Source organism: Bombus vosnesenskii, unplaced genomic scaffold, assembly GCF_011952255.1.
Source record: "Bombus vosnesenskii isolate JDL3184/JDL3185 unplaced genomic scaffold, Bvos_JDL3184-5_v1.1 scf7180000013267, whole genome shotgun sequence".
NCBI lineage: Eukaryota > Metazoa > Arthropoda > Insecta > Hymenoptera > Apidae > Bombus > Bombus vosnesenskii.
The window spans coordinates 7,331,673-7,359,055 of record NW_022882927.1 but is presented as its reverse complement, the minus strand read 5'-3'; the positions used below and the strand labels follow the sequence as shown (position 1 = coordinate 7,359,055).

General features: G+C 39.7%; 1 protein-coding gene across 11 annotated transcripts in view; it reads left to right on the top strand.

The window, feature by feature from the left end:
* Positions 1 to 27,383, top strand: part of LOC117230712 (max dimerization protein 1-like) — a 229,270-nt gene that overhangs the window by 92,791 nt on the left and 109,096 nt on the right. For all 11 annotated transcript variants that reach the window (XM_033488420.1, XM_033488422.1, XM_033488421.1 and 8 more), the window contains exon 5: positions 25,619 to 25,733. In XM_033488420.1, coding sequence (XP_033344311.1) covers positions 25,619 to 25,733 — 115 coding nt within the window. The remainder of the gene's footprint in view (positions 1 to 25,618; positions 25,734 to 27,383) is intronic.

Sequence of the window (27,383 nt, the reverse complement as noted above, 5' to 3'; positions counted from 1 at the left end):
AAAATTGTCTAATATAATCGAATTCATCTGAAAATTTAGGCAATTCAAATTTCCATGATATCGATTATAGTAATTGGAGCAACGTTATCGTCCATTGGACTGTAGATATTCCATGGAGGAGCACGTTGAATTTCTTAAAACAAAATTTTACAACTTTGTCCATCTTCTGTCGATATTTTTTTATTATTTATTAAACTACTTTTCCACCGACTTTCGTGCAACTGATTTTCATGCAAATTCATATTTGTAGTAGTAGAATAAAAAAAGGTAGAATATCGGTAGAAAGTTGTTTAATCAAGTGTTATAGAAAGCACCGCATATACTTTGGATATTTTATACGTTTTCTGGTATCGTACGCATTCTGTGCAATTTCGCACTTTCAAATTTCCCATAAACGCACGAGAAATCACGTTCTATTTCTTATCAATTTAAATGCATCCTGTATTAACTTAACTCTGAAAGTTTTACACACTTTACTCTTCGATACAGTAATAAAATTCATCTTTCATCCTTATCCCGATTATCACGCGCGACACGGAACGTGTTCACGACTCTTTCCTCAGTCAACTGGTTAATTTTCCTTAACAATACCGCAAGATCTTCGATTTCCTCGGTCATATCCGTTACATCGTTCAGTTCCATTCTTCCGGCGGCGTTGATGCGGAAGTTTGCCAGATCATGTGCTTCCTGGATCCGGGAGAAGTGCACGGGAGCTTCGTAAACGACGATATTATCTCGAAGGGATGGGGGCCGACTCGCTTCTGTTCAACAGTAGGAAAATCGATCAATAGTATATCTTTGCTGTTGACCGAAGAAAGACAAGCTACTGTCGCTCCGAAAGACTTACTGGCTCAAGAAAATTGACTTTTCGGTTTGGATCGTATCTTTAGATAAGTTTCGCGTTCGGTACGGATGCTGGAAGGCATGCCTTTACTTAAGTTTGATCGGTTGATCCTCTAAATCGCTTTTCTCTCAACTGTTCAGAAAGAAGAAGTTGGTCTTTTATGTGGAAAGACAATTTATATTGTTTGCGGCGTGCTTTCGATTTAGCTCTTTACAACGCTACGTGACTTGAAAGTCCCGATACATATGTAGCCATCGGTTTATATTTTTCAAATTACGGTTTTTATTTTTCTATCGCGCCAAGTAAATCCACCAAGGTGAAGTCTTTCGATATTTCTTCTCGAAATTTAGACGATTTCAACTCCGATAAAACGATCGTCGATTTTGTCATATTCCCATTTTTTAATTTCTTTAACCGAACAGTGTCGCAACGAATGAGATTCCACGACATTTTATTTTGAGTCATCTTAGCGTTTCGATCGAGCGAGGTCGCACATTTCGAAATTCTCGACAGCTGTAAGCTAATTTTTACCATTGGCAAACTATAAACCGTGTTCTAGTAAAGAGAGACGATAATAAAAATAGGAAAGAAGTGGATGAAATAGTAGCGAATCGAGGCAACAGAGCCGAATCAACGGAGCGTTTTATGCGGTCGGGTGCATTAGCGTAGAACGCGTGGATAATTTACGATCGGCGCTGTTTAGATCCGATGCAAATTACGATTACCTCATAATTCACCCTCGACGCGTTTCGTTGCAAATTCACGTGATAGAAATCGCTCGATAATTGCTCGAGATGCGACCCCTTCTGGCGGGGAACTTGTCGCGATCGTTTCTTCGTTTATAGCCGCCATGAATTCTTCATCACGGTCTATAGGGAAACTTTGTCCTCCTAATGCCTGTAAAACACGAACATTTACAGGTTGATGTCTTAAGATGAAGCGAAAGCATTTTGAAGATCACCATAAACTTCACTTTTGAAAAATCACGCTCCTGTTACGTCATGAAATTCTAGCCAAGCTGTTCTACGATATAATTTACAGATCTTTTTTTATCTTCCTTTCGACTGTACGTTCTCGCGATTTTTCAGGGAACGAAAATTAATTAATTAAACGAATCTATCGCATTCTAATTTCGACGAAGGTACAGTTAGGAGAATAATTCAAATTGCGGTAAAAGAAGTTCTGCCTAAAATCTGTCTCGTTTCGTTTTTAATTCGAGAAAGAGAAACGACGTGCGTAGAATTCAGAAGAAAACGAAATGCCAATCTTTCGTTCACGAGTGACGCAACGATCAACGCCGATGCGTAATCGATTAAATCGAATTTCTGCCAGCGAAACGCCGGTTCGTCGCGGCAAAGTAGCATATTTATCTACGTTTATGTGCTGTTTTCTCGTTTCGCGCTAGTTCGACCTAGAACAGCGTGAAACGAATCGCAAGGGACGAGAGTAAATGCTTTTTTTACTCGCGAGTTCGGCTAACAAAGTGAACGATAAGAAGTTTTAAAATGTCGCGGTTAGATAATAACGCGAGAACAAAAAAGATGAGCTTCTTCGTCGGTTAGTTTCACCCCTTAACCGCTATACGTATAATTAATTTTTATTTTAGTCGGCGAAGTACAGTGTGATATTTGTATTGGTACCGGAGTTGATTGAAAATGGAACGGCGTTTTTGCTATGCGATTAACAGACAATTTGTCTTCCGTTGAGAATATTCTATAACCACAGAACAATCAATTTCTAATGTATACTTAAATATCCAATACGATAGAAGTTTGTATATCCGCATCTAATTTATTCGAACAAATTAATATCGAGCCTCTATTATCCCAACTATGATCGACTGATATATAATATGATATATTATAAGAACTGTTCGGTTATCCGAGCTGTTTCGTCGACAACGACATGTTCGGATAAACGAACTTCTACCGCATTTAAAATAATTGTAACTAAAATGGTAGGATGAAAATAAAATACTTGTATATATCGCGCCGAGTAAAGTTTGCACAGGGGAATATTGCTTATTGGCGTTCCATTTAACCAAAGTTCCAAATTTTTCCAAGTGTTCTGAACCTTACCATAACTTCATTATCATAAAAAGAAAAAAAAAAAAAAGAAAAGAAAAGAAAACAAAATAAAAATTCATCGTCTGGGTTTCGTCAAAATTATTAACTATTAATACATAATACAATAATACGTACATAAAACAAAGCTACGAGCGCTGGAATACCTTCGTGAGCCTGTACGTATCGATGATTTTCAATACCCGGTGCAATCGGTGCTACGTCTACGTACACCTAATTGATTCCTCGCAAACAGAGAACTCCCTAACAATTTACAAAATGCTCTTCCCAGCCCTATGTCTTCCTCTAACAGCAACAAACTGTCGATACCACAATACCACATTAATTTTCTCCGAAGCCAAAGCGATTCTTGTCCAGAGGAACGAAGCAAAAAGAAAAAGCCGCTCGATCCATCGATCTGTCGTTGGTCGAGTGTTACCAGGCGACGGGGAACAGAGTCGAGACACGCCGTTCGCTTTTTCCTACGACGTTTCCCGTATAATTGGCTCGGACGTCGGTCACGGGACCGCGAAGTGTCGTTCGCGTCGACGTTATAACGGCAAAAAGCGATCGTGTCTGCTCTTGCTACGAGAGGCAAACGGGTAACGTTGAGAATCGAGCCGACCAGCCTATTCGCGTTTCAATCGTCGACCAGCTCCAGGAGAGAGGTTACGTACGATCGATATCGATTGCCTTTTTACGCCTAGGTTTTTGCAACCGGTGCGAACGCACGGATCTCCGTAGAACGTGGCCGTTCCACTCCACCAGAATAAAGTTCCTCTATTTAATTAACATTTATCGTACAGATGCGACGAATAAAATGTATCTTAAATGAATGGCGATGCTATTTTTAGTTACAGAAGCAGGGATAAAAAAAAAAGAAATAGTGGAACGTATAAATAAACCATATTTGCTTTGTATAAATATTATACATCTTCCATATTATTAGACATTCAATTTGGTATATCGTTAACAAAGCCACGTTTCGTAGAAAGAGAACGATATATCGTATATCAATGGATTCGTTTCAACGCGTAGATCAATAAAATATCAAAAGTAACCCACGGCAAATTGTCACTGCGATAACATTCCTATTCGATTTTTCAACGATGGCCGATATATCGATCGTATTTGGACCAACGAAAGGTTGCGTTTATTTTATTAAATTATATAGAAATAGGCGAAAAGAAAAATGAAACGAAGAATGAACGTAACGCTAGATCGCATTAAGAAATCATCAAACTGTTCGAGAGTGTAATCAAATTAACGAATCGTTGGAAAAAATAATGCGTAACAAAAGAGGAAGATAAAGTAGTATTTGAGAAAAGCGACGTTTCATATTTAACCTCGTAATATTCGAAATGATGCAACTAATAATCTGTTGCAAGAATGATTAACGTTAACATGAAAGTAGAAGAACGTAGTGGGGAAACAAAGTTGAAACGTCCGATAGGCGATCGTAGGCATGTGGTAACACTCTCTCGACAACATCACGTGCCGTGCGCACGCTCGGCTGACTCCTCTAACGCCTTACAGGCTTATGCAATTGATTCCCGTTCGAGCTTTTAAGTCTCGTCCTCGTAAGCCGATCGGCAATCACGAGGAGCTGTTTTGCCTCGCCACGCTATTATCCGCTTCTCTACGTGGCTGGGAAATAATATTATTTGCTCCGTACCCCTTCGATCTTCCTCTTTTTCCACCCCTATCTTTAGTTTTTCCACCCTTTTTCCCTTGCTTATCGAAGCCTTTGACGCGCTCGGACGTCTTATCAGCTTTTCTTCGACACGCGTACAGACGATCCGAAGATCTTGTAATTTTTACTCGTTAATACCAAGCTGGGGTCATTCTGAAACACCAAACTGTACGTACGTGTGTTTTATTATCGATATCTGTACGAAATATTTATTGCTCACGAGTTTCCTTCACGTTTATGAAGATTATCCTCTTTTACGCGAGTCTCACGGTCTTAGCGAACTTTCAAAACTCGAATTACTCGTTAAAAGCTTACTCAACGAGTAGATTACGAATTTTTATACGTTTATAAGAAATTTGAAAGTATAAAATTGCGCAGGATGCACGTAATACGAAAGAGATACGTGAAATGTCCAAAATGCAATGCTTCGTGTAATACTTGGTAGGTAAAACAATTCTCCACCGAGGTTCTGCTTCTTCGATCGTATACTCACAAATACGAATATACATCGAATTCGTCGATGCAATCGTTCATATTAAATATCGCTGTTCGAATCGACGTCGGTAGTCGTTTTACGCCTTAGAAAGAATGTCCTTTGTCTGATTCGTTGTTGAGAGACTATACGTCAGTCTTTTAATTACAAGGAGAAAAAGAGGGGGAAAAAAAAAGATTTGAAAAGCTGTTCGATAGAGGCTGTGGCAATGAACTTTCTACTTTCTTGATAAACAACATCGGTAAGCCGCGCGAGTCGCGCGTAAAAGTGGAACAAGTATTAATTTTTCGCCGCAACGTGAGTCAGCCAGGTAACGGCGCAGCAGCTTTTATGAGTCATAAAACGTTGTATCGAAACGCGAGTACAAAGTTTTCCGAGCGAGCCTCGAAAGAACGCAGAATTAATGACGCTTAAACACGCATTTCCACCAATACATTCCCACTCCCCCGTTTTTCCCTGGATCATTCCTAAGAAAAAACTTTCTCGACGATTCTTCGAATCACCTTCCAGAGGAAATTAATTCCACAATGAATTAACCTTTCTCATAACGGAACCAGGCTATTTTATGCGTATCATTGTATGACTCCGCTTCCTAGAATATTCCAATTGATTACAATAGATATACGATCGATTACGACTCATTGTTCGAAGATATATCTACGAGCCGCGAAATTCTTCTTATCTTGCATTAAATAAACGAAGAAGGCACAAGATAATGGACAGAACTTCGCAAGAATAATACAGAAGCAAATATCGAATTTTCTTTCGTAATTTTATACTTTTGCAGTCGTTTTTATTTCCCTGGAATTAAAAATCCTTTCATAGACGCGATCATTTATTTTTTGAGGGATATCTTCTCTTCTTTTAACGCATCGCAACATTTATATCAGAATCGTGACGTATCGAAGTTTAATTATAATTCTGACGTTAAAATCGTTTCAACCGATTCATCGTTTTAAAGTTCAAAGATATAGCTGCTATTCATGCAATTATTTTTATCTTACATTGAGTAGATGAAATAACAAATTAAATAGAGAAGGAAGGTAAAAACAGCGAATAAAATTCTAGAAAAATAGCTGAACCGAATACCGAATTTTTTCCATTGACTTTATACTTTCGTAATCATTCTCCTTTCTCTGATACTAAATATCGCTACGTGAACGTGATCGTTTGTTTCTGCTAAAATCTTTGCATTTCGATTAAAGAAGCGTAATTATAACTCTGGCGTTAAAATCTTCCCAGGAGAATTTACATTTTAATCTTCTTTCCTTCTTCCTTTTTATCTTATTATCGTTATTATTTTTTTTTCAATTTAGAAGAAATTGGACACCGTGTAATCCAACGACTACGCCACTGTCGACCTGTATCGATGTGTACACCGTGCCGTTGCAATTACGCTCTCGAGTGCATCGAACCCGTGTAGGTGAAAGTGAACCAAAGCGGTTCTCGTACGTTCGTTCGTTCGCTGAGGAGAGCTCGCTTCTTTGTTAAAACATCGGTCCAAAGGTTAAAGTCGAAAACCAACGTCGCTACAATGACGGATCATCGTCATTTTCGTTTGGATCCACGTGAATCGATTTCTAAGAAATCGTACTATGTCGCTAGAAAACGTACTTGTTTCACCATAGCGTTCAAGGATGAAAGAAAAGATGGATAACTCTCTTTTACGTCCTATAATAATGTGTTCTGTATGTTTCTCATAAATTTATCACAAGCGTTTCTTACTTAATGTTTATATATTTTTCCAGGTCTCGTTGTCTTCGGTGCAATAATCTTTCTCTCAAAAATCGAGATACAAATTTGACGTTCGTCTATATTTCAAATAATTTTCACGTGGACGAATCTTTCCTAAATTATTACGTTCACCGAGTTTCGAATGGCGCGTTTCATCGCGGAAAATAGGAATTAATGAAAATTATGGGGAATCGAGAGGAGTTTCGAATATTTGTACGCGAGAGGTTGTTTGTTCGGATATTTTTACGAACGACGAGAACGAGTTGTGAATCGACGTACGAGTTTAAAACGCCTCGTTGCGTCGGTATCGATGAAATTTAACGGAGAATACGCGGAACGTTTCGCGGGGATATGATCGAAGAGAGGTTTCATTTGCCTTTTCTCCACGAAATGAACTACGTTACGTTAGCCACCTGTGATTAATATCGTTCGAGTGACTCGTGTAGCTGTATTTACAGAATTTATTAATTTCGTCGTTAGTCTCTTCGGGATCTTTCTCGTTCCTAGAATTATTCGAGTCTTTGCTTTCGACGAATTTGTTCATCCGAATTATCGGGATAATTCTTTGTTACACGAGTACGTGATTTGTAGCGTATTATATGACAGGCATTATGCTGAAATCCACAGAAATCGTCGTGACGAAGCGTTGCAACCAAAGACATAAAGACTCGGTTACAAAATTTAAGCGTGCAACAATACGAATTTTTATTATAATTTTAAACACGCGGTATTCCTTACGAAGCTTACACACGGGATACGCGATATCTCTTGAAAATTTTTAATAATTTTTAACGACCTTTCGCGTCTACGTATTTCATTTTTCATTTATAGAGCTGTAATATCTACGAACAGTGTACACTGTATCCACTTTTTAAAGTAGAATTATCCGCTTTTAAACAAACTTTCGAGCAATCGAAGGCAAGAAAGTATATGTTTTAGCGAATGATCCATAATTATACTTTTACTTCATAGCGTCTACCTCTTTAGACGGTGAATGGTCACGAACGACTATATAGTCATTTTCTGCAGATAGCTGTTTGTTAGTGACTACATGTGACTATAGTTATCGTTCTTACGTAACGTTCCTGCGGTAGATCCGACCACTAAAAGTGATTCTAATTGCTTCTACATATACGCTAATTGTTTAGCGATAAACGCGTGGTATAACAGTTATCACCTACCTTGAATGAAAATTGGTCATTAAGTAGAATTAATTACGATTATTTTCGCATGTCATTCGTTCGAAAGAAAGAACGATACAAGAGGACAAATACGAAATATATTTTTGAAATTTTCTTTCCTTAAATCGACAAATCTTTCTTCCGAACGCTTCTCCAGAAATGAAACGTCTTCTCAGAATTATTTTCTCCGTGTTACATCAAACGAAACTTCGAAACCCGCGCGCTTACGACCTCCCTTGGCATCTGTTAAGCACGTGTTCCAAAGGCTGAAATAAACCTGACAATTTCAGCGGCAAACACGGTTTCCAGTGCCTCCTAAGAGGTACACCACCTAATATTCGAAGTCGAAGTACAACCTTATCGCTGAATGAGTCCACGAAGCAGTAAAAAAATAAAAGGGAACGTAACAAACTTTTCAGCAGCGCTGATTTCGATGCAACGTTTGTTGGTCGAAGCGGTTGGCGTTGTATTCTGAGTCTCGCGACAAAAGACGCAATAACTCCGTTAAAAGTCCACGGCATTAGCTTATGAAAGACGTAATATTCGGTTAACAAGTTTTCCAAGCGAAGAAACCGCCGAGTTACGTCATTGGTTAATCGAAGGAAATTGTCACAGGCTTAAACCGGTGCTCGTAATTATTCGACCGATTCTACGCGTCAACAACCAACAGATTACTTTTTCTTTTCTTCAGGGTTTATACAATTTATCGATAAAATTACAAGGGAAAGGAGAATAAAAGATTTTATAAAAATTGATCGCAAACAATTTCGCACTGGGATTTTTTATCTTTATCTAATTTTTTTTGCTTCAATTTTAGCGTCTTTTATATCGAATATCCGCCGACTATTCGATCCCTTAATCTCCAAGTATGCAAAATTCAAGTATCTTTTGGTATTTGGAATGTTTGCAATCTCGAAATGAAACACATTCACTTAATCTACAACTACGGACATAGCCCGTAGTGCGATGATCGAACCAAACGTAAATATTACGGGCATAGGCCATAGTACGGCAATCGGGCCAAATATAATATACAGGGTATAAATATAATATACAGAAAATATAGAATAAAAATTAAAAAAAAATTTTTTCTTTTTCATTTTTCCATCGAGACAACGATCTACAGTGAGATCCGTTATAACGAGACGCGATAAAGTGCACGCGTACCGAGCGAATATTCAAAGTCGATTTTCTGGAAAACAAAGCCTCAAACGAAAAATTTGTATTCTATATTTTCGACTCCTTTTTTCGCGTAGAATCATCCCCTTTCCGCTTGTACCACCAGTTACCAACCACCCTGTATAATATAATATATAATAACTTGTTTACGTTTTCGGCCCAAAATTCTCGAACGTAAATCGTAGGTTAAGGGGTTAATGCAGTAAATTATCTAACTTTTCTACGAATATAATATTTCTGACGAATATTTCCAAAGGATCAAAGACATATCGAAGATCGTGAAAAAATAAATCGTATAAAATTACGATGTTTCATATTTGTTTCTCGTATTTATAAATATTTTAAGTATTGCTAAATATCCAAGTGTGCGAGACCTGAATAGAAGGCAGACCGATGTTCTATATATAAAATTGAAAAGTTACAGACTTATGCTGTTTCGGAATTCGTGTCCTCGCTTCTACACTTAATCGATAAAAACGTTGGCATAAATTATGCTACGCCGTTGAACTTTCTGTACGTGGACGTGGACAGTTTTACGTATGTATATCCTGGATCCAAGAATAATTCACCTTTTAAGTTCCACCCCTAATTTTCCTCATGCCCTGTTAGATACTCGGGCCGAAGGAGATGGGGCGACACCTAAACGCAATTAAATTCGCCCGATCGAGCAGCCAAGTCACCGCGAATTCTCCAATTAGGGTAAATGTATTTATCAAAGGGAACGCGTCGCGGCCGTGCATTAATCTTCTAATCCGGACAATGACGCACGTACAAATATCGGCACAAAGAGAGGACGCTACCACTTCTCGCTTAATCGTAATTAAGCACCACTCGTCCGCCTCGATCGATTCTTGCCGACCGTTATGGCGCTGGCGGACCTTCATCCCTGCGATCGAATCTTATCGACATTTTCCGTTACAACTTCTTCGGCCCTTCGGTATTTTTAGAATTTCCGAAGGTTTTTTTTTTAGTACGACGTACTGAAAGTCATGGAATAATATTGGACAACTCGTAGACATGTTTTATCAATATATTACGCGTGTCATAGGAAACATTCTGAAATTTCATTAGCATTTTTGTATAATACATGTGGACGAAATTTGGTATACAGCACGGTCATGAAAGCTTCCTGTGATAAATGTTCCAATATTTTCGTTCGCTACCTAACGTAGTACGGAAATAAGTTTAACGAATGTAAAAGGTTTTTAGCGTAATACAGTTCATAAATAAATCTCGTTCCATACGGGACACGGAAAATTTTACCGATTGTCATCGATGAAACAACAAGCGTTCGCTTCAGTTCTTGCCTATACGTTCGTAACAGTGATCGATAAGCCACTATTATTCAGTACACATCGTTCGAACATTGACGTCAAAGGATGGACAGAGAACACGAACACGTTCGTACGAATCTAAGGAATGCGAAAGATATTTGGGAAGACACTCGTTGAACAAAGGAGGAGCAATCGTAGAAATATCGAAACGTTTACTTTAAAAATTTCTTACGAATATATCGTGTGCTTTGCGCGAAACATTTTCAGATTTTCGATGCAATCACCTGTTGCCTACGACGAAGGAAAAAAATGATTTTCGAGAGTATGGTATGTACGTCAAAGGAAGAGAATGCTTGTATCTTCCGTTGCCAAGGCACGGAACGGAAAGCAGCTGCACGTATCTTATCATCGTCGACAAAAGGCGAAAAATAAAAGCGGACGGTCGATCGCAAGGGAACTCACGAGGAATCCGAAACAGGCCAGAGCCTTTCGTGTCTCGAAAGAACTCGACGCAGGTGCGAACCGGTGGACACGTGCACGTGCAACTATAAAATTTTTATGTTTCTAACGCGACCACCGAGACCAACAACCAGATACTGTCGTCTTGGAAACGATCGTGTCTATTTCGAGGGAACGCATTCTTTAACAATTCCTCGGCAACAAATTACATTTTTTGAAGAATTAATTAAATTCGATTCTTCGTAGAAAAGTGTGAAAAATATGGAGGAATTAATAAGAAATTCTATTAACAAGTTAACTAAGAGTACTCACTCTTTGGAGAATTAGATTTATGGAAAATATAGATGACGAATTATTCCCTCGGTGGAGTACAAAGAGTGAGCTTTAATCAGGTTCCAGATCGAATATAAAAATCGCAATTTATCGATGAAACGACAAATACATAGATAAATAAAGAGACGTTCCAATAATGGAAGACGCCCGATGAAGAATTACAAACTTGTTGACTTCTCCTTTGGTTTCCACCTCCATAGTTCTGGTCTACGTTTCTTCCACTTAATTCTAGAGAAATTTATCTCGCAAATTGTTATTTCGCCTCGTAGAAAATATATCAAAAGTTGGACACTTTTAAATTTACAAATTGCTTCACCCTTGAGATACATAAATAAGCCTCGTAGAGGAAGATGCGATAAGTATCCGCGATATTTTTCCAGAATTCCGCAAACACCACGCGAGATTCCAGCTAACGAAACAAGAATGATGTACGAGGAAAACAGCGCAACAAGAGTGACAAATTTATAGCGCCGGGGTTTCCGACGAAAATTTTTCAAGCGTGGATTATAGATGAATCGACCCATAAGCATCGGGGACATCTTCATAACCGTACAATATCGAGCAATGACGTTTTTAAAGAGTTTGTCCGTTTTTATAGGCAACGCGAAACGACAAATGGTAAACGTCGTGTAACGAGGAAAATATTTTCGAGAAAAATTTTCGTGATAATACTTCAAATATAATTTTTTTTTTTTAAATTGAAGAGCAGAAAAAGAGGAAAAATAAAAAGAATGGTATTAAGCATTATCTGAAAGCTTCCAAACTAACGTAGAGAAAGTATGAAGATTTTTAGTTTTCCTGTCGTCGAATTTATTTTCACAAAATCGAACGCTTCTTTTACTTCCGAATGGAATTACATTAAGTTACACCGAGAGACCAGGATACTTCGTTAAAAAATAATTCGAACTTATATTTCAAGTTATACCTACGCGACACGTTTTTATAAACCAAACATTAAACAATGCAAAAATTAGCATCGCGTGTTGAAAGCAAAATTATAATGATGATCAAACGATCATAATTAACACCAAATTTCTATTTCTATAGTATTACGTACATAGATCGCATTATTCTAAAAATACAAGTCTCTAGAAATACGCTCAAATAAAATTCGATCGACAGAATCGATAACCCCAAAGAAAACTTCGATATCTTTCTCAAAAATCTCCATTCCTCAAACTACACATTCCGTCGATACAAATTCCTGTTCTTATTAATTTTCTTCTTAACATTGCTTATGTCATTATTTATTATTATTATTAATATTCCCTACATAAATCGTTCCATCTCTTTCATTTCCAAAAGAAAAAAAAACGTATCTTCTCCTTAGAGGAACATTCGAATAGAACTCTTCAACATCGTCGTCGTCGAAAATCCTCGATTCGTTAAAATCACACTATTCGATCGATACGATGTTCTCGAAGAAAACTAGATATTTTTTGAAGAAACTCGAGGAAGGAGGAGGTTTCAGGAGAGCGGCAGAAGGAAGTGGATGGTTGGCCCTTTATTTTGGATTACGCAGGATGTGTGGAGGTCTGGAGATCCTAATGAAGGCACGTGCTGGTACATACGTTGCGCGCTGGCCGGGCCAGCCAGCCTCCTTTGTCGACCGCGCGACACGTCGCCCCTTTGGACCAGCTAGACACAGTTTAATTAAGCGAAACCAGAGCGTTACGCCGGCCGTGTGTATGTACACGTGTCGGTGAACACCCACGCAACCCGTGTACACTTCTACTGCAGGCGGCAGCTGCACACTGCTCCGTCGTGGCGTCGCGGCGCGCTCACCCGTGCACCGTCGCGAGTTTAAATACACCCCTTAAACGCTCAACGTCTGCACTCAGATATCGCTACTCACTCTGCATTCCAGATTTTCGAGAATCTGGTCTCTAAGCTACCGGAGACTCGATTCGAGATTTTCCGTCTTACGTTACGGACTTTGAACTGTACGTTTCAAGGTTCCAGTCGTAGGCTGTGAATCGTCGTTTCTCGATCGTGATCTTCTTCGTTCTTGATCCTTGACACCACGATTCTTCATCGACGACTTTTGATTTTCAAGCTTGAACGTTCGATTTTTCAATTAGCGATTCTTGATTTTGCTTGGTTCTCGACTCTTAAACATCTATTCTCGATCGTAGACTCTTGGTACCTAGTCGGCGATTTTTAATTCTCGACCATCCTCGATCGTAGACTCATTCACGATCCTCGATTCTTGGGTGTCGATCTTCGATCTGTGATTCTTCATCCTCGACTCTTGGCTCTTAATTCTCGGCTAGGAACTTTTTACAAACAAGAATTTTGTTTCACTCGAACTGTGAAAGTTTCATTGGTCGGTCATATTTAACCTAAATATTTCTAGCTGTGCAATTACACTCGTGACTTCTGTCGCATTTAAACGGATATATATACACATACGATTAAAAACGAATGAATAAATTATGTGTGTGAGAAGTTGGTATCTGGGTAATGAGATTTAGCGTGATGTAGCTTCGTTAATGAGATTTCGAAGCGGCGAGGTGTTAGGAGCTTAGATTCTCTTAACGAACTACGACGTCCGCTAATTTCGCATGGTTTAAGCTTTTATTGTTGCAAGTTAAAGAAACTTCGTACAAAAATTTCGGCTCGTTTCTTTATTTGTATCTTTACTGAATTTCCTGCCAACTCTATTATCAGTTTAAGTCCATAAGCTAACTTTCTCATCAAAGAATCTTCTAAGATAACAAAATTCTAAGCTGAAATACTTTTCGTACACCAAAAAATCTTCCAAAAATTCCCAACATCCCGCACTCTAGTAACTCCTTAGCTTTAAATCGACATCTTTCTCCGAAACTTTTCCCGCCACTACCAAAATCAAATTCGTCGCACGCTCCGTCACTTTCGAAACGTAGAGGCGAGCGTTTGCCAAAAGATTGCAAGTCAGCTCGGGCAATGTCGGTGGCGGCTCGACCGTCTTGACCGAGTGAACGCCGTTTAATTAAGATAAAACGAAATTCTCCGGCCGACTCGTGTAGCTGGTCGTGTACAGAGCCACGAAGAGGAGGAACCTCTATTCGTGACCGGAACCGCGCGAAAGCGCCGCGCCTCTCTTCCACGTCCTTTCGCCTCTTCCCACCCCTTTCGCCTGCAACCCCCTTTACAACCCGTTTTGCGAGCTCGCTTTACGAATGGGCAAGTTTAAGCGAGGCGTAAGTTCGTACAAGTTGGCCTCAGCGACTCGAGTATCCGTCGTAATAAATTGCTAAGCCGTAGCTCCGGCAAGCCACTCTGCGAAACGTCCAATTAATCAGGGGATGTTAATTTCGGGTGGCGTGGCCGCTGTTCGAAGGGGATGGCGAGGCTGGACTGGGATTTTAAGCGAGCCCGATTGATTGCCGCCCTTTGATCGCCAATAATTATCACGACCAGTCGCTTCTACGGCTTATTAATCGATTTTCCCTTCCACTTCGTGAACGTCGTTGACGCGGATTCCATCTTCATCTTCCGAGAGGGATGAATGGAACTAAGGGATGCTCGGGGTGAACGAAGGTTTCCACGATGTTTGGATAAGAAAGTCTCGGTTGTGGCTGGTTTTTGGGGGGAAGATTAGGTGGGCAGAGTGTGAACGAAGGATGAATTGATATGGTATCGAATGATATGATAGAAAAGATGAGGCGAAGAAATGATAAAGGGTTGGTAAATGTTGCTGGTCGATATAAATTGCATCAACGAGAGCGAAGTTTTGCGGGGCACATTTATGATGTTGCTATGATAGTCGACACTGCAGAAAAATAAATATATTATGTCTTTTTTTTACAATAAAGAAATTGTTGGAAGTCTTATTGATCTGCAGGCCCAATGGGACTAGCGTGGTAAGGGAAGCAACAGTTTATCAGTATCGAGCCATGTCATTCGTTACAGTCATTTTTATTACATTGTACAGTGCAGTCTCGTTTAATCGAATATTATCGAATAATATTACAATATTATATAATAATATTACACCGAATAATATCGTCGATATAGTTTGAAACGTTTCGTTTCATCTTTCTGTTCTACTTGTCAAACAAGATCGTTTCTTACTAAACAATTAAATCTAACCAAGGTCTTACACCATCTTGCTATTAATTCAACGAGGGAGAAGCTTCTCGAGGCGTAAAAAATACGGCGGTAATTCGATTCTTTAAGGAAAGAAACAAGGAAGCGATCGGAATAAACTGAGGAGCGTCGCGGAAACGCGGGAAGAAGGAAGAAACGCGGGGATCAAGATTCCATGAAAAATCACCGCGTGCCTTCATGAATTATTAAACCGTTTTCCCGGCCATCCTGCGCCGCGTAATCGCACAGAATAATTTTCCCTTTTCTCGAGCCCGATACCAGAAGCAATACACCACCGGCATAGACTCGCGTGATGCTTTATCTCACCGCGGGGACGTGTTAAATCGAAATTATAAATCGCGAAAAATGGCACGAAAATATCAGGCGACGATTTATTGGCCGGGGCGCACGCTCGCACGCGCCCAACTTCCTCGCGATAACGCTACGACACGCACTCGCGTGACCGGCACACTGTCTCGGAAAGCTCGCTGATGGATTCGATTACGCAACGCGGGAAACGCAGCGCAGGTCAAAGGAAAATCGGAGAGATTCCAGTGAAATATATCGTGTTACACTCGTGGGACCAATCGTCACCAGGGAACCAACCGAAATCCTAAATTCGATAGGGTAAATTGATTTGGGAATTTAAAGCGGGACGAATATATTGTTTTCTGAGAATGTTTTGTTCAATCGAGATGAATTTGAGCTTTTAATTGACGCTCTATGTGGCTGGAGAGTTGGACTGTAGTTGGGGCAGGACGTTTGACAATTAGACGTTTTAATTATTATAAGTGTGGGACTTTATTTCTTGAAATGGTAACAGGCTCGAGTTGTTAGTTTGCTTCCTGATTAATAAAATGATTAAAAAAAAAATACTACTAATCTTATCTTTATTCGTGGAATCACTCAAATTAAATACGAAATAAGGGAAAGTAACAACTGATACCGCGGAGATATAAGATAACGACGATAACAGGAAACGATTCGTGACACGGGCCATATTTAATAATACATTATACATAATACAAAATACAGAACACAGAACATAATTCGAAATTTCATTTTTCATTTGTCTGCGGAACGAGGCATCGAAAACATAAATATGAAAATGTTGTCGCGTTTCTCGACTTACTTTTGCACGTAGAATCACTACCCGATCGCTTGTACCATGATTTCGGAGACAGCCTGTACAGTGAGAGGAATTTCAGTATCACAGTAGATAGAATTAAATGCCTTCCTTATTACATAGGCAGTAATTGCTTCTTTAACAAACTCGAGTAACTACGATATATTATATTCGATATAGAATACTACATATTATATTATATTAAATTTTGCTGCTTCCAATCGATTTCTCATACAGTAGCGGAATGTAACTACGATCAGCAAAGTAAAAGTTAAACGTTTTAATTATCGTATACGAACGTAATAGCGCGTAATTATTTGGCAAGATTTGGTAAGAAGTTTAAAACAGCTAAGACACGAAACAATTGTATTACTAATTTCGTTTTATTTTCCTTACCACTCGCAACAAATGTAATAAACAAACGCGATATGGGCGATACACTTAGCTCTCGTATCTTGCAATCAACGGTACAATCGCGATACTGTTAAACGCCGAGAATCTTGAGACGCGATGTATGAATGTCGTTTCGTCGAACGAAGACTTACAGTCCCCGGGAAAACGTCGAAGTTAACGAACAAAGACCGTTCCCACGGAAGTAGCGCGGCCTGGAATGCCGCCGAACGACTTATGCCAGCCGACTACGAGAAAACGTAGAAGCCGATAATTAGTACATAAAAGCTGAAGCGTTACGGTAACACAGGCGGATAATGTCACTTACAAGGGTGAACGAACCAGAGTGCCTCGGCCAGACCAGACCAGACCATACGACACATTGCTTGTTTGTCTTGCTCCGGCGATTTCTTTTATCCGATCGAATTATCTACGTTCGAGAGCGTACGGAACATAACAACCGAACAAATGCCCGTGTTTTCGCGTTCCTATTGCGCGTGCCATCGTTGAAATTCTAATCGACTTTCGTCGTTGTACGGATTGTATTGTGCGCGATACGTAGCGAGCAAAGTGTTCGACATTGGTTGTTCATTGGGAATACGTTTTCTTGGATTTTCTTTCTTCGCGAGTGCAACGTGGATATGTGTAGGTGAAGTGGAATTGATTTGTAAGAAAAACGTGGAAGAAAACGTGTACAGTCGGGGATAAAAGTGAGCGGACAGGTAGAGGAAACATGGAATCGACGAAGTTTCGTCGAATTAACACGTTACATGAGTATCGAAGTTTTATTTATTACACGTTCCCGTAGTTCATGTATTATTTAACGAATAATTCGAAATAATTAGATCGTCGTGTAAAGATTCTTCCACCACTATCTGTCCTCTTACTTTCGTTGCTGACTGTATCACCTGGAATGTAACAACGTTCTAAACTGTGAAGCGTGGAAATTAATTGCCTTTATTAAAATAAATTTTCTCATTATCCAACGACTTTGTTTTTCAATCGATTCTACTTTATAAATACCAAAGTGAAATTTGTTTTCTGGGTCATACGAGTTGTAAAACAAGTTTTCATTGAGTTGCAACCGAGTTTTCGCTTAACAACCGTTCCACTTCCTCGTCTTTAAATTATTTTGCTTGCCGGTAACGTTCTTGGTCAGATCGAATAGAGACGAAATGGAAAACAGAAGCACAGTGATAGAAAGGAGGCAATAGATGGAGAAAGGAATATGCAACAGGGACGAGGAGATGAATGTGCGATAGAATAGTCGGGAAGGGGTTGATGCAGATAGGAGAGAAGGGGCGGAGAAGTTACGAGGCTGTTTACAGGCGGCTGTTAAACCGATCTAACTCATGGCCGGCCAATGCACTCGCTGCAACCGCGACGACGGCGTTCGCATGTTGCCCGATACAGTTCGTCTCAAAATTAATTCTTTTCCTCTTTCTTTTTTCCTTTCGTTTTTCCGCGACAGCTATATTTCCTAAACGGCTGTTACGAAGTATGACTAAATATGCAAATTGCCGGTACTTCGCATCTGAACGATGTACAAAAATGAAAAAAAGAGATGCATATATGCGTAGCCTGTGTCGGTAAAGTAGTAACTGAACGCATGTATAGTTCATTGAATATTTAACGATCTCATTTAAACAATTTTATGGTCGACTAGAGTGCATAGAGTCTATTTTCGAAATGCCTTTGAGGTCAACAGCAGTACATAGTACAATAAATACGTATACGTGTGTTATATTAGTCGTAGAAACGAAAGGATTAATATGGGATATTTGTTAATATCTTCTTACGATAAAATTTGTGACGTATCTGTCATTTTCTATGTAGAATCGTTGAATATTATTTTTTTTAGATTTTCGATAGTGTCGGTGTCTGGTGTTACAATTTTATTTCTCCAAGTCGGAAACGTTTGCGACATATGTTGCTAGCTGGAAATGTTAATTCATTAACGTTTATTAACATCTTCGTTAATCTTTCTATCCTCGAATACTAGACGTTAGAATATATCGAAGATAATGTTCGAGATAAGTTCCGAGACGGAAATTCTTACCTAGAATTCTAAATCGCGACATAGGAATACAGAGATTAGTCTGTGAAATAAATTGACGATTGAATTCATGATACTTTGCATGTGAAACTTCCAACGAGAATACGTGGAATCTTAAACGATTTAATAAATTCTCAAAGAGGCAAAACCTGAAGATACGAAGCACAAAGCGAAACCACGTGGATTCGACGTCGAATATTCCATCAGACCATTCGAACGATCTTCGCTATTCTCTGGATGTTCGCCAGTCGGAGGCAAGCATCGCGAATTAATAATCGACGGTGAAAACGTTAATGATAACCACGCGTCGCGTCTCCTACCTTCGTCTAGGACCTAGACTCTAACCTGAGCCCTTTGAACACACAGCCAGGTACTCTCGACTTGGTCTTCACGAAGCACACCCGCTGACTTCGACACGAGAATTCCGCGCGAAGTATTTATTCATCAGGCTCTGGTACGCCTAACAGGCGGGACAGGAATTTCATAATGCCGGTGTCACACGGTCGTATCGATTGGAGGGCCGACCCGTGCTTCCCGGACTCTCGGCCCGCGGCAAAAATGTTGCATCGAGCTGCTCCGTCGAGAAAGGATGTCAAAGAATGATGAGGTTGATAGCATGGGAACGACGAGAATTTCTGACGTGGCTGCTGGCTGTTCCAGATAGAACAGAGAGAGAGAGAGAAGGATTATCGTGCTCCTCGTATTTTCCTCGTGTCCGATGAAGGTAGATCGCTGCTTTTGTTCGAATCTGTGGATTCTTATTTGGAGGATCTTTTGCTTAATTGTAAGTTTTACGTTAGGATCACTTTAAGTTTGTATAAATATCGAGAGACGAGAGGTCTTGTTGGTTATAAATTTTGATTCGTGCGATTAATGTGCACGCACGCTAAATATTTTCGAAATCGAAGAACGTTTCTGTCTAAATGTTTATAGATATCGGTGTGTGTCGATGATAGTGAGAAAATATTCAAGACAATCTAATAATAAGACGGTTTTGTATCTTGATGAAACGTTGCATACGTGTAGATAGTTGGTTAACTATCGGATTGTTTCATAAGTTATGGTAGTCTTGAAGTAACTTTCGAAGAATCTTCAGAAAACTTGGCGTTCGATGCAGCTGACTACATCGTTCTTGTCAGAATCATGGATATGAGTTTACAAGACCTTCTAACGCCAATTTGAGTACTACCATACGGTTCTCCAATTATCCTCAAACGACTTTGCATATCCTTATATGACTTTTAGACCATCTTTATGCCATCGATCATAAAACTTTGATTGATCCTGAAGCTACCTTAAACATTCTTCAGCTTATTTGGAATTACGTACAAGCGACTAAAAACTATCGATTCCTTTCTTGTCTGAAGTTTCGTGATACGGCCACGATATTAGACCGAACGATCACTTTCAATATACGGTGGCGAACAGTTTAGAGGTAATCGAGCGGGTATTCGCGCGCGTACACGAGTTGTTGGAGCGTGACGCTCTCGAGAAGAGGAACAGGTAAAAATAAAGGCTGGGAAAAGCGTGGAAAAACAGCGAACGGGGGTGAATTCTGGCGAACGGGCCGCGTATAAGGGCGGCCGGCCTCTTTTAATAATTCAAACGAACCGATTACACGTTCCTTCTCATGGCAACAGCGCGTGGACCTAGTTAGAGGAGGATTACGGGACGCCGCGCCGGAGCGTTCGGTTTTCAAGCCGGCTGCTGCGCCTTTAAGCCGCTTACACTTTCGCCTCTGATGCACATCCACGTCCGAGTTTGCTTCTCTCTCCCTCTCGCTCTCTTTCTCTTTCTCTCCTCCCCCCTCTCTCTCTGTATGTCACTATTTTTACGCGATCGCTAATTTTCCATTCGTTGTAATTTACGCAACTTTCCATTACAGAAAAGGATTTTTCTTCGGGCAAACAATCCCATTATTTTCAAATACTTGGTATGAAAGAATTTAAGTATCTTTTTTTTTTTAAATGCTTAATTTAAGTAAGCTTGACACGGATAATTATTCTGTAGTGAAAAGATGGTAGAATAAAAAGAATCCTTGGTTTAGTTTTACGTAAGAGTAAATTAATTTTCAGTTTAATTAAATTCCTCTTGAAACCTTTAGAATTTCTGAAAGTATGCCTGGATCACAAGGTCAACGTCTTTTTTATCTTTTTGTTACGGAACGTGAAAAAATTAAATGTTTTATTTTCTTTCTCGAGTAAATGAATAAGAATTCACTCAGTTACACAGTTTCCGCGTCTTCTTTTTCTCGACGGTATTTTTTTTATATTTGACTAATGTCGTTGAATCGTAGGATCGTTACCATATAGGCAATGTACGATAGCTTTTATCTCACTTTCTCAAGGAAAGTTTAATGGTTTTAACTCGATTTTTACGGACGAAAGAACCACTGTCGTGTCGGATAATCGAGTGCCTGGAATCGAGTGCTTGTCGCGAGTTTACGCGATACGACTCGATGCTTGTACATAATTAATTTCGGCCGTTGTTACCGTGTGATTTAGTGGCCTCCGGTGACTGTGGCTGGCCGAGCTGTAAAACTAATTGCAATTAATCGTAATTACTGTGCGCTGTTATTGGCGAGTTTTTGATCGCACTTCTTTGTCTTCGTTTCGATGAGATTTCCGAGAAAAAGGATTGGTTTAGAATCAGGCTGATACGATATTCATTAGATTGTTACGATCATTACTTTGATTGATTTTTTATATCATTTTAAAATACTTGCAAATTAATGTCTAAAACGTTGTAAAGTTAAATATTTTAGAAGTTCACATTGCTGCAATTTCAAAAAGGAAATATAACTTCTACTGAAGCGTGTCTGACCATTGATTGTCTGATTTCCCTTAGCTGCTTTGCTTCGAAGCTGACCGAAACGATTATTTTCTCGATAAATCGTATTACGACGTACATCGTTACGATATTTGACATACCGAAAATGATGCACTAAATTACCTAATATTTTATTTTAAACTTTTCGTTACTCTATGCATCGTTACTTTGGTTGGTATATTTAGAAATTTATTTATCATCCACGTTAATTATTTAAATTATTTAAAAGGAGTTAAGGAAAAATCAGGAAGTCCATCGTGGAAACTATTGATCGGTGCAAAAGCGGTTTGGTCAACGTTCGTCTGAGAAAATCCGATGGCCACATCTCTGGAAATTGAATATCTTATGGCTGGATCGATAACCGGTTGACGCGTCCGAAACTCGCAGTACCTTCGACGGACAGTGTCTTCGTCTGGGAATAAAAAAATTTAATCAAGCATTTCGACCGTTTTGCGAGAGCGGAAAATTCCGACGAAATGAATTTATGGTCTATCGGAGAATCGAGTAAGGCGATGATTACGAGTTCGGCTGGCTATTCAATGAAAAATTTTTGCTCGCTTCGAGTTCGTCTTCGTTCGATAATTTAAGTAAAGTTTCACCAAATTGCAAAATAAGATGTAACTAGAAGATAATTCCTGTTGGACGTTCACAAGGGAACATACTTTGTGGAAGTTAGTTAATGAGAGTAGGAAAGATTTTGTGTCTCGCGACTTTATCAGGAGAATAAAAATTGCATTCTCACAACTTTGATGTGACGGTTAATATTTTTAAAGAAGGCTTAATATAAGATGAACTTTAGCTTTAGAAAATATCCTTTCAGCGAGATGATAAATGTCCCAGAACGTAATCTAATTTGTAAATTACACGTAAATTACAATACTCCGTTTCAACGTCCGCTGTAAATAACTCAAATTCCAAAAAATGCAAAACTCTACTTAAAACGAAACAAGAAATTACATTCACAATGATTATATTTAAATTGCAAGTCTCCATCTCGTACTCTCCAACGCAACAGTTTTAATTGTCAAAGATTAAAAAAAAAAAAAAAAAAAAAACAGCGAACTTTATTTCAAACAAAACGAAAGGAGCATCATATTACAACTATAATAATTATACGTAAATCACAGTACTGCCATTACTAAAACGCAAGAACGTTGAACCAGGTTCCGGAACTGGTGGCGAAACTAGCTTTCGTTGGCGCGTCGTCGTCGCTTAAACGCAGAAGCCCTTCTCCTAAATGGCCGTGCATAACGCGTTTCGCGTCCAGAATGCATCCATCCAAGCCCGGAAACCGTCCACTCCGCGGCCCGCGAGACATAATACCGTTTGATGACGTCATTAAGCCGGAGCCAGCTTATTGTTTCTCGTAAAACGTACGTGCAAACGCGGTTGTGCGCGTCTCCAGACGTCTTTGCCTGGCCCGTTTCGTCGCCCGATGGCGAACAACGTCGCTGTCCTGAGAACCCCGACGTCGGCGGCGTCTCCATTTTCCTCGGCGGAACAATAAACCGGGCATAAACTTATAATTAAATGGCTGTAATGGCGCGTGTTTGCCACACGTGACGCGCCTCCAACTTATTATTGTCGGACGCTCGAAATAAATCTTCGCGTCTCCGACCGTTCAATACATCTTCGTAGTTCCTTTCCGTGGAACTTGAGGGCAGTATCTTCTGGCCGATGGCGTATCTTTATGTTTTAACGTTGATTTGGATTTCGTAGTTATTTTAATTTTATTGCCTCTCGCGTATTCCAACGTTTTTTTATGAATCAATTAATTCCGAAACGGGAAAACACTCGAAGAGATAAAAACGTGAATACAAAGCGAGAACAGCGGCACTAAGATACGAGATAAGAAACTCGCAAATGCAAAATTTCTACTTACAAATTCAAGCAAATTCATCCTAACCCTGCTACGGTTCTCGAATTTGTATATCGCAATCTCGCTCTGGTTCTTACGAACGAATAAGAATACTTCCAACGTAAAGTCGCGAAGAGAAATCGCGCGCGTCGATGGCAATTCTTTCGTATTTTCCTGGAACGTGGCACGCTTTTCGAAAAGCGTTGAAAAACGCTGCGTTGCGTCGAAAATGCCCAAAAGGACGCAGCAGAATTTAATCTCAAAACTTGCTCGTCGATATATAAAACGCTTGCAACCTTAAACCCTTGCGGGGAAAGAATTCAAACTGCGCCGATAATCGAATCAGTCGACCGATATCTTTTCGCCGTACGAGATCTCTGCAAGAGTGGAAAAAAAAAAAAAGAGAAAAGGATCAGCCCTTTTCCACCTGGCTCGGTGCAAGCCATTCTCGGGCCGAATGGAAATAATTGCCCGCTTTGGTATTCCGGCTGTATGTTTATCGCGCGATTCGTTTGGCTAATGGGCCATGATGGCCGCGATAATCGGCATCTTATCGGTTTCTTCCGGACACTTTCGCGGCGAGCGACTCTCTGCACGAGGTCGGCGTGCCGTGGGGACGCGCCATGGGGATTCCCCCGTTCAATTTCGCCGTCTGTTTGCCGGCTGGATTCCGCTCCATTCGTCGCTGGCCGGTCTACGTGACGCGAAAAACGAATGCCACCCCGCGGTTTTCCCGTGGCCCGTGGGTAATTCGAAAACCTCCGGACAAGACGAATCGAGGCCGCGTGAAATTGCTCCGCGTTGGTCAGACTACCATAGCTTTACTGTCGGAGTTTCGAGAGATAACGTAAGATGGGTTGGCTGCTTGATTCCGCGAGGGTGGGTTTAACGGTACCGTGTAATTGGTGGCGCAGTTGCATCTATTTATTTACGTGGCAGATAAATATTGCTAATTAGTTCGTGTAACTGACTTCAATGTTATTTATAATGTACTCCGTCATGGTGAATCCATAAATAGGCTATGGATTTTTATGCATTTATGGGAAATTCGAAGACGTGGAGATATGCACATAGCACATAATACGCAAAAGTATACGAAATAGCAGAGCGTCCTTTATGAGATTTAGAAGATCTTTTTCTCGAATTGTATTTATAGAAGTATGAACTTTCGTAGAAACTTGTATCCTAGACGTAAGTATCAGGGCATTTATTTGTTACATTTATTAGAAAACGCTAGAAAATTCTGTTTTATTTGGTATTTTATATTATAAGGCACATACAATGCGAATGAAATACGAGGGGGACATCATTAGAGGAACAGTGGTAGAAAATTATAATATATTCTATTAGCCATAACATAGAATAAGGACGTACACTCGTTACATTTATTGGAAAATGCTAACAAATTCTGTGTTATTCAGTATTTCACATTACAAGGTATATACGACCCGAATGAAATAGGAGCGAGACTCAGAGGGACAATGGTAGGAGATTAGGGTATATACCATCAGCCATAAGTAGTATAAAGACGTACACTCGTTACATTTATTGGAGAGCTGTAACAAATTTCACTTCGTGCTGTGCGATAAAAGTGAAAAATTACTACGGACGTATTAATTGATTATTAATGGACTATAATCTTCTTATAAAATATATATTATTCATGTGTAATAGAATTACATTTTTTTCATCTATATTCGCTGCTTCTGTGGATGGTTTAAAGTATGGGAAATTTTAAGGATCGAAAGAAAATTACTATAATAAGCAAATTAATAAAGTCTGGATATTAAGATCTCTAATTAAGATTAAGTGTTCGCTATAATTCGACCATCAAACGTATAACGTGGCTCGAGATTACAGATTGTTATATTAGGATCGTATTAAAATTATATTTCCTATAATAGTTTCGCAGAAATGAAATTTACGTAAATCCTGTACGAGATGTGAAAATTTAAGAATCTTATTTTTTATAAATCAAAATCAGAGAAATCGTTGTACATGGTATATTAAATGTTTAATTGGATTTTTGTTACAGGAGGGCACACCTCAGAAATTGCCTCGAAAAGTTGAAGGTGTTGGTTCCGTTAGGTCCTGAAACCTCAAGACACACCACGTTGGGTCTCTTGACCAAGGCCAAGCGTTTTATCAAGGTAACACTGCGAATTTATTATCGTAATTCGTACCGTCAAAAATAAAGGTTCATATTATTTACACATTTTACGATTTACTACTTTTAAATCAATAGTTTCAAACATTTTACCATTTATGCTGTTAAATCGATCATTGCACACATTTTACAACCTGTACATTCTCCCAAATCGCGACAGATCAGATCGAGTTCTTAAAAGAACACATTCTCGCGTCGTTTCCGCCCCAAAAGCTCAATTGCTTCAACTTCCAAATCACAAAATGTCTCGATAATCGTTGATCACGCTAGTTGAACACTAAAGTCATTCGAATCTCTCCGCATCGTACGACGCTCTTCCGCTCGACCGCGAAATCCTCGTCAATGAAACGCATTATTCTTCCCGACGATCTTCCGCCTCTACCTAATCTCCGCGAAGCAAGTTCGTGCAAACAAATACACCAAAATTGCCCATAAAACTGTGCGGGAGGCGGGGTACGGGTGGTTTGAATATTTCATGCGGTGTTCCGCGAAGAAGCCGCGGTTCGCGAGAATCAACGAGCAAGAAGCACTTACGGAAAACATCAAGCTGCTTCTCCGCTGTATCTATGCATCTTCGCCTACACACCAGTCGAAAAGAAAGAGAAAAAAGCCAAGTAAAAAGAAAGGAGGGAAGACAAGAAAGTGGGTATGGGGGGGGGATGGGAAGGGAGGAGAGATTTCTGGGTGGAAAGGGGGTCGGGTAATTAGCAAGAAAGATGGCGGAAAAGATGGCCGAGTGTGAAAAGAATCGCGGTCGAGCACGGTCGATAAAGAAGAGAGATAGAATGAAAGAAGTCCAGGGGCGGACAAATAAAGTATTACACCGGTCGTCTAGTCTCTACGAAATACGAACGAGATGCGCCCCTTTTGCCTTACCCTTAGGTGTTCGGTCTTTTTGCATCGTTAGAAACCAGCCTGTTCTTCGTTTCCTCTCTTTCGTCTCTTCGACTCCTCGTTTCTACGATTTTACTCTTTGTCTTTGGTTTCTTCGCTTTTTGCAGTTTGCCCCTTTAATTTTTGTTCGTTTCTTCGACTATTTTCTGTTCTTAGATTCTCCTTCCTTCCTTTCACTTTAGTTTTCACGTTTGATTTCTTTGCTCTTTCCAGTTTCACTCTTCAATCCCTTCCCTTTCCTTCGTTCTCTGCCCTCGACACTCTTCGTTTTTTCGTCTACTCTTATCTTGCTCCACGATCCATCTTTTTCCTCCCTCTTTCCTCCTTTTCTTTGATTTTATTCTTCGTTCTTGGAGTTTGACTCGCAGATTCTCCCTCTTCTTTGTTTGATATCAATTTAGTCGATAGCTGACTTGGTTTTGTCTCTTTCCTTCGTTGCTGGCTCGACGATAAATCGCGGCGTTAACGAGCGACTGGCCTTAGATCGCTAATTAGTAAATCTCACCGTTTGAACGCTATATATATATATGTAGGTACCTATAGGTTTGTTGCAGCTTTCGATAGGTCGGATTTTAATGTGTACGCGATCCGGGTTTCGTGATATGTCAGGTTTATACCAACTAGCAGGGAAGGCTCTTTTGGTTGGTGAACGTGTATAGGTCTGCCGTGAGACGTAATCGATAGCATGGGAAGCTACAATCGTTGATCGTGGGACTGGAGACAGTGGGGTTTTAATAAT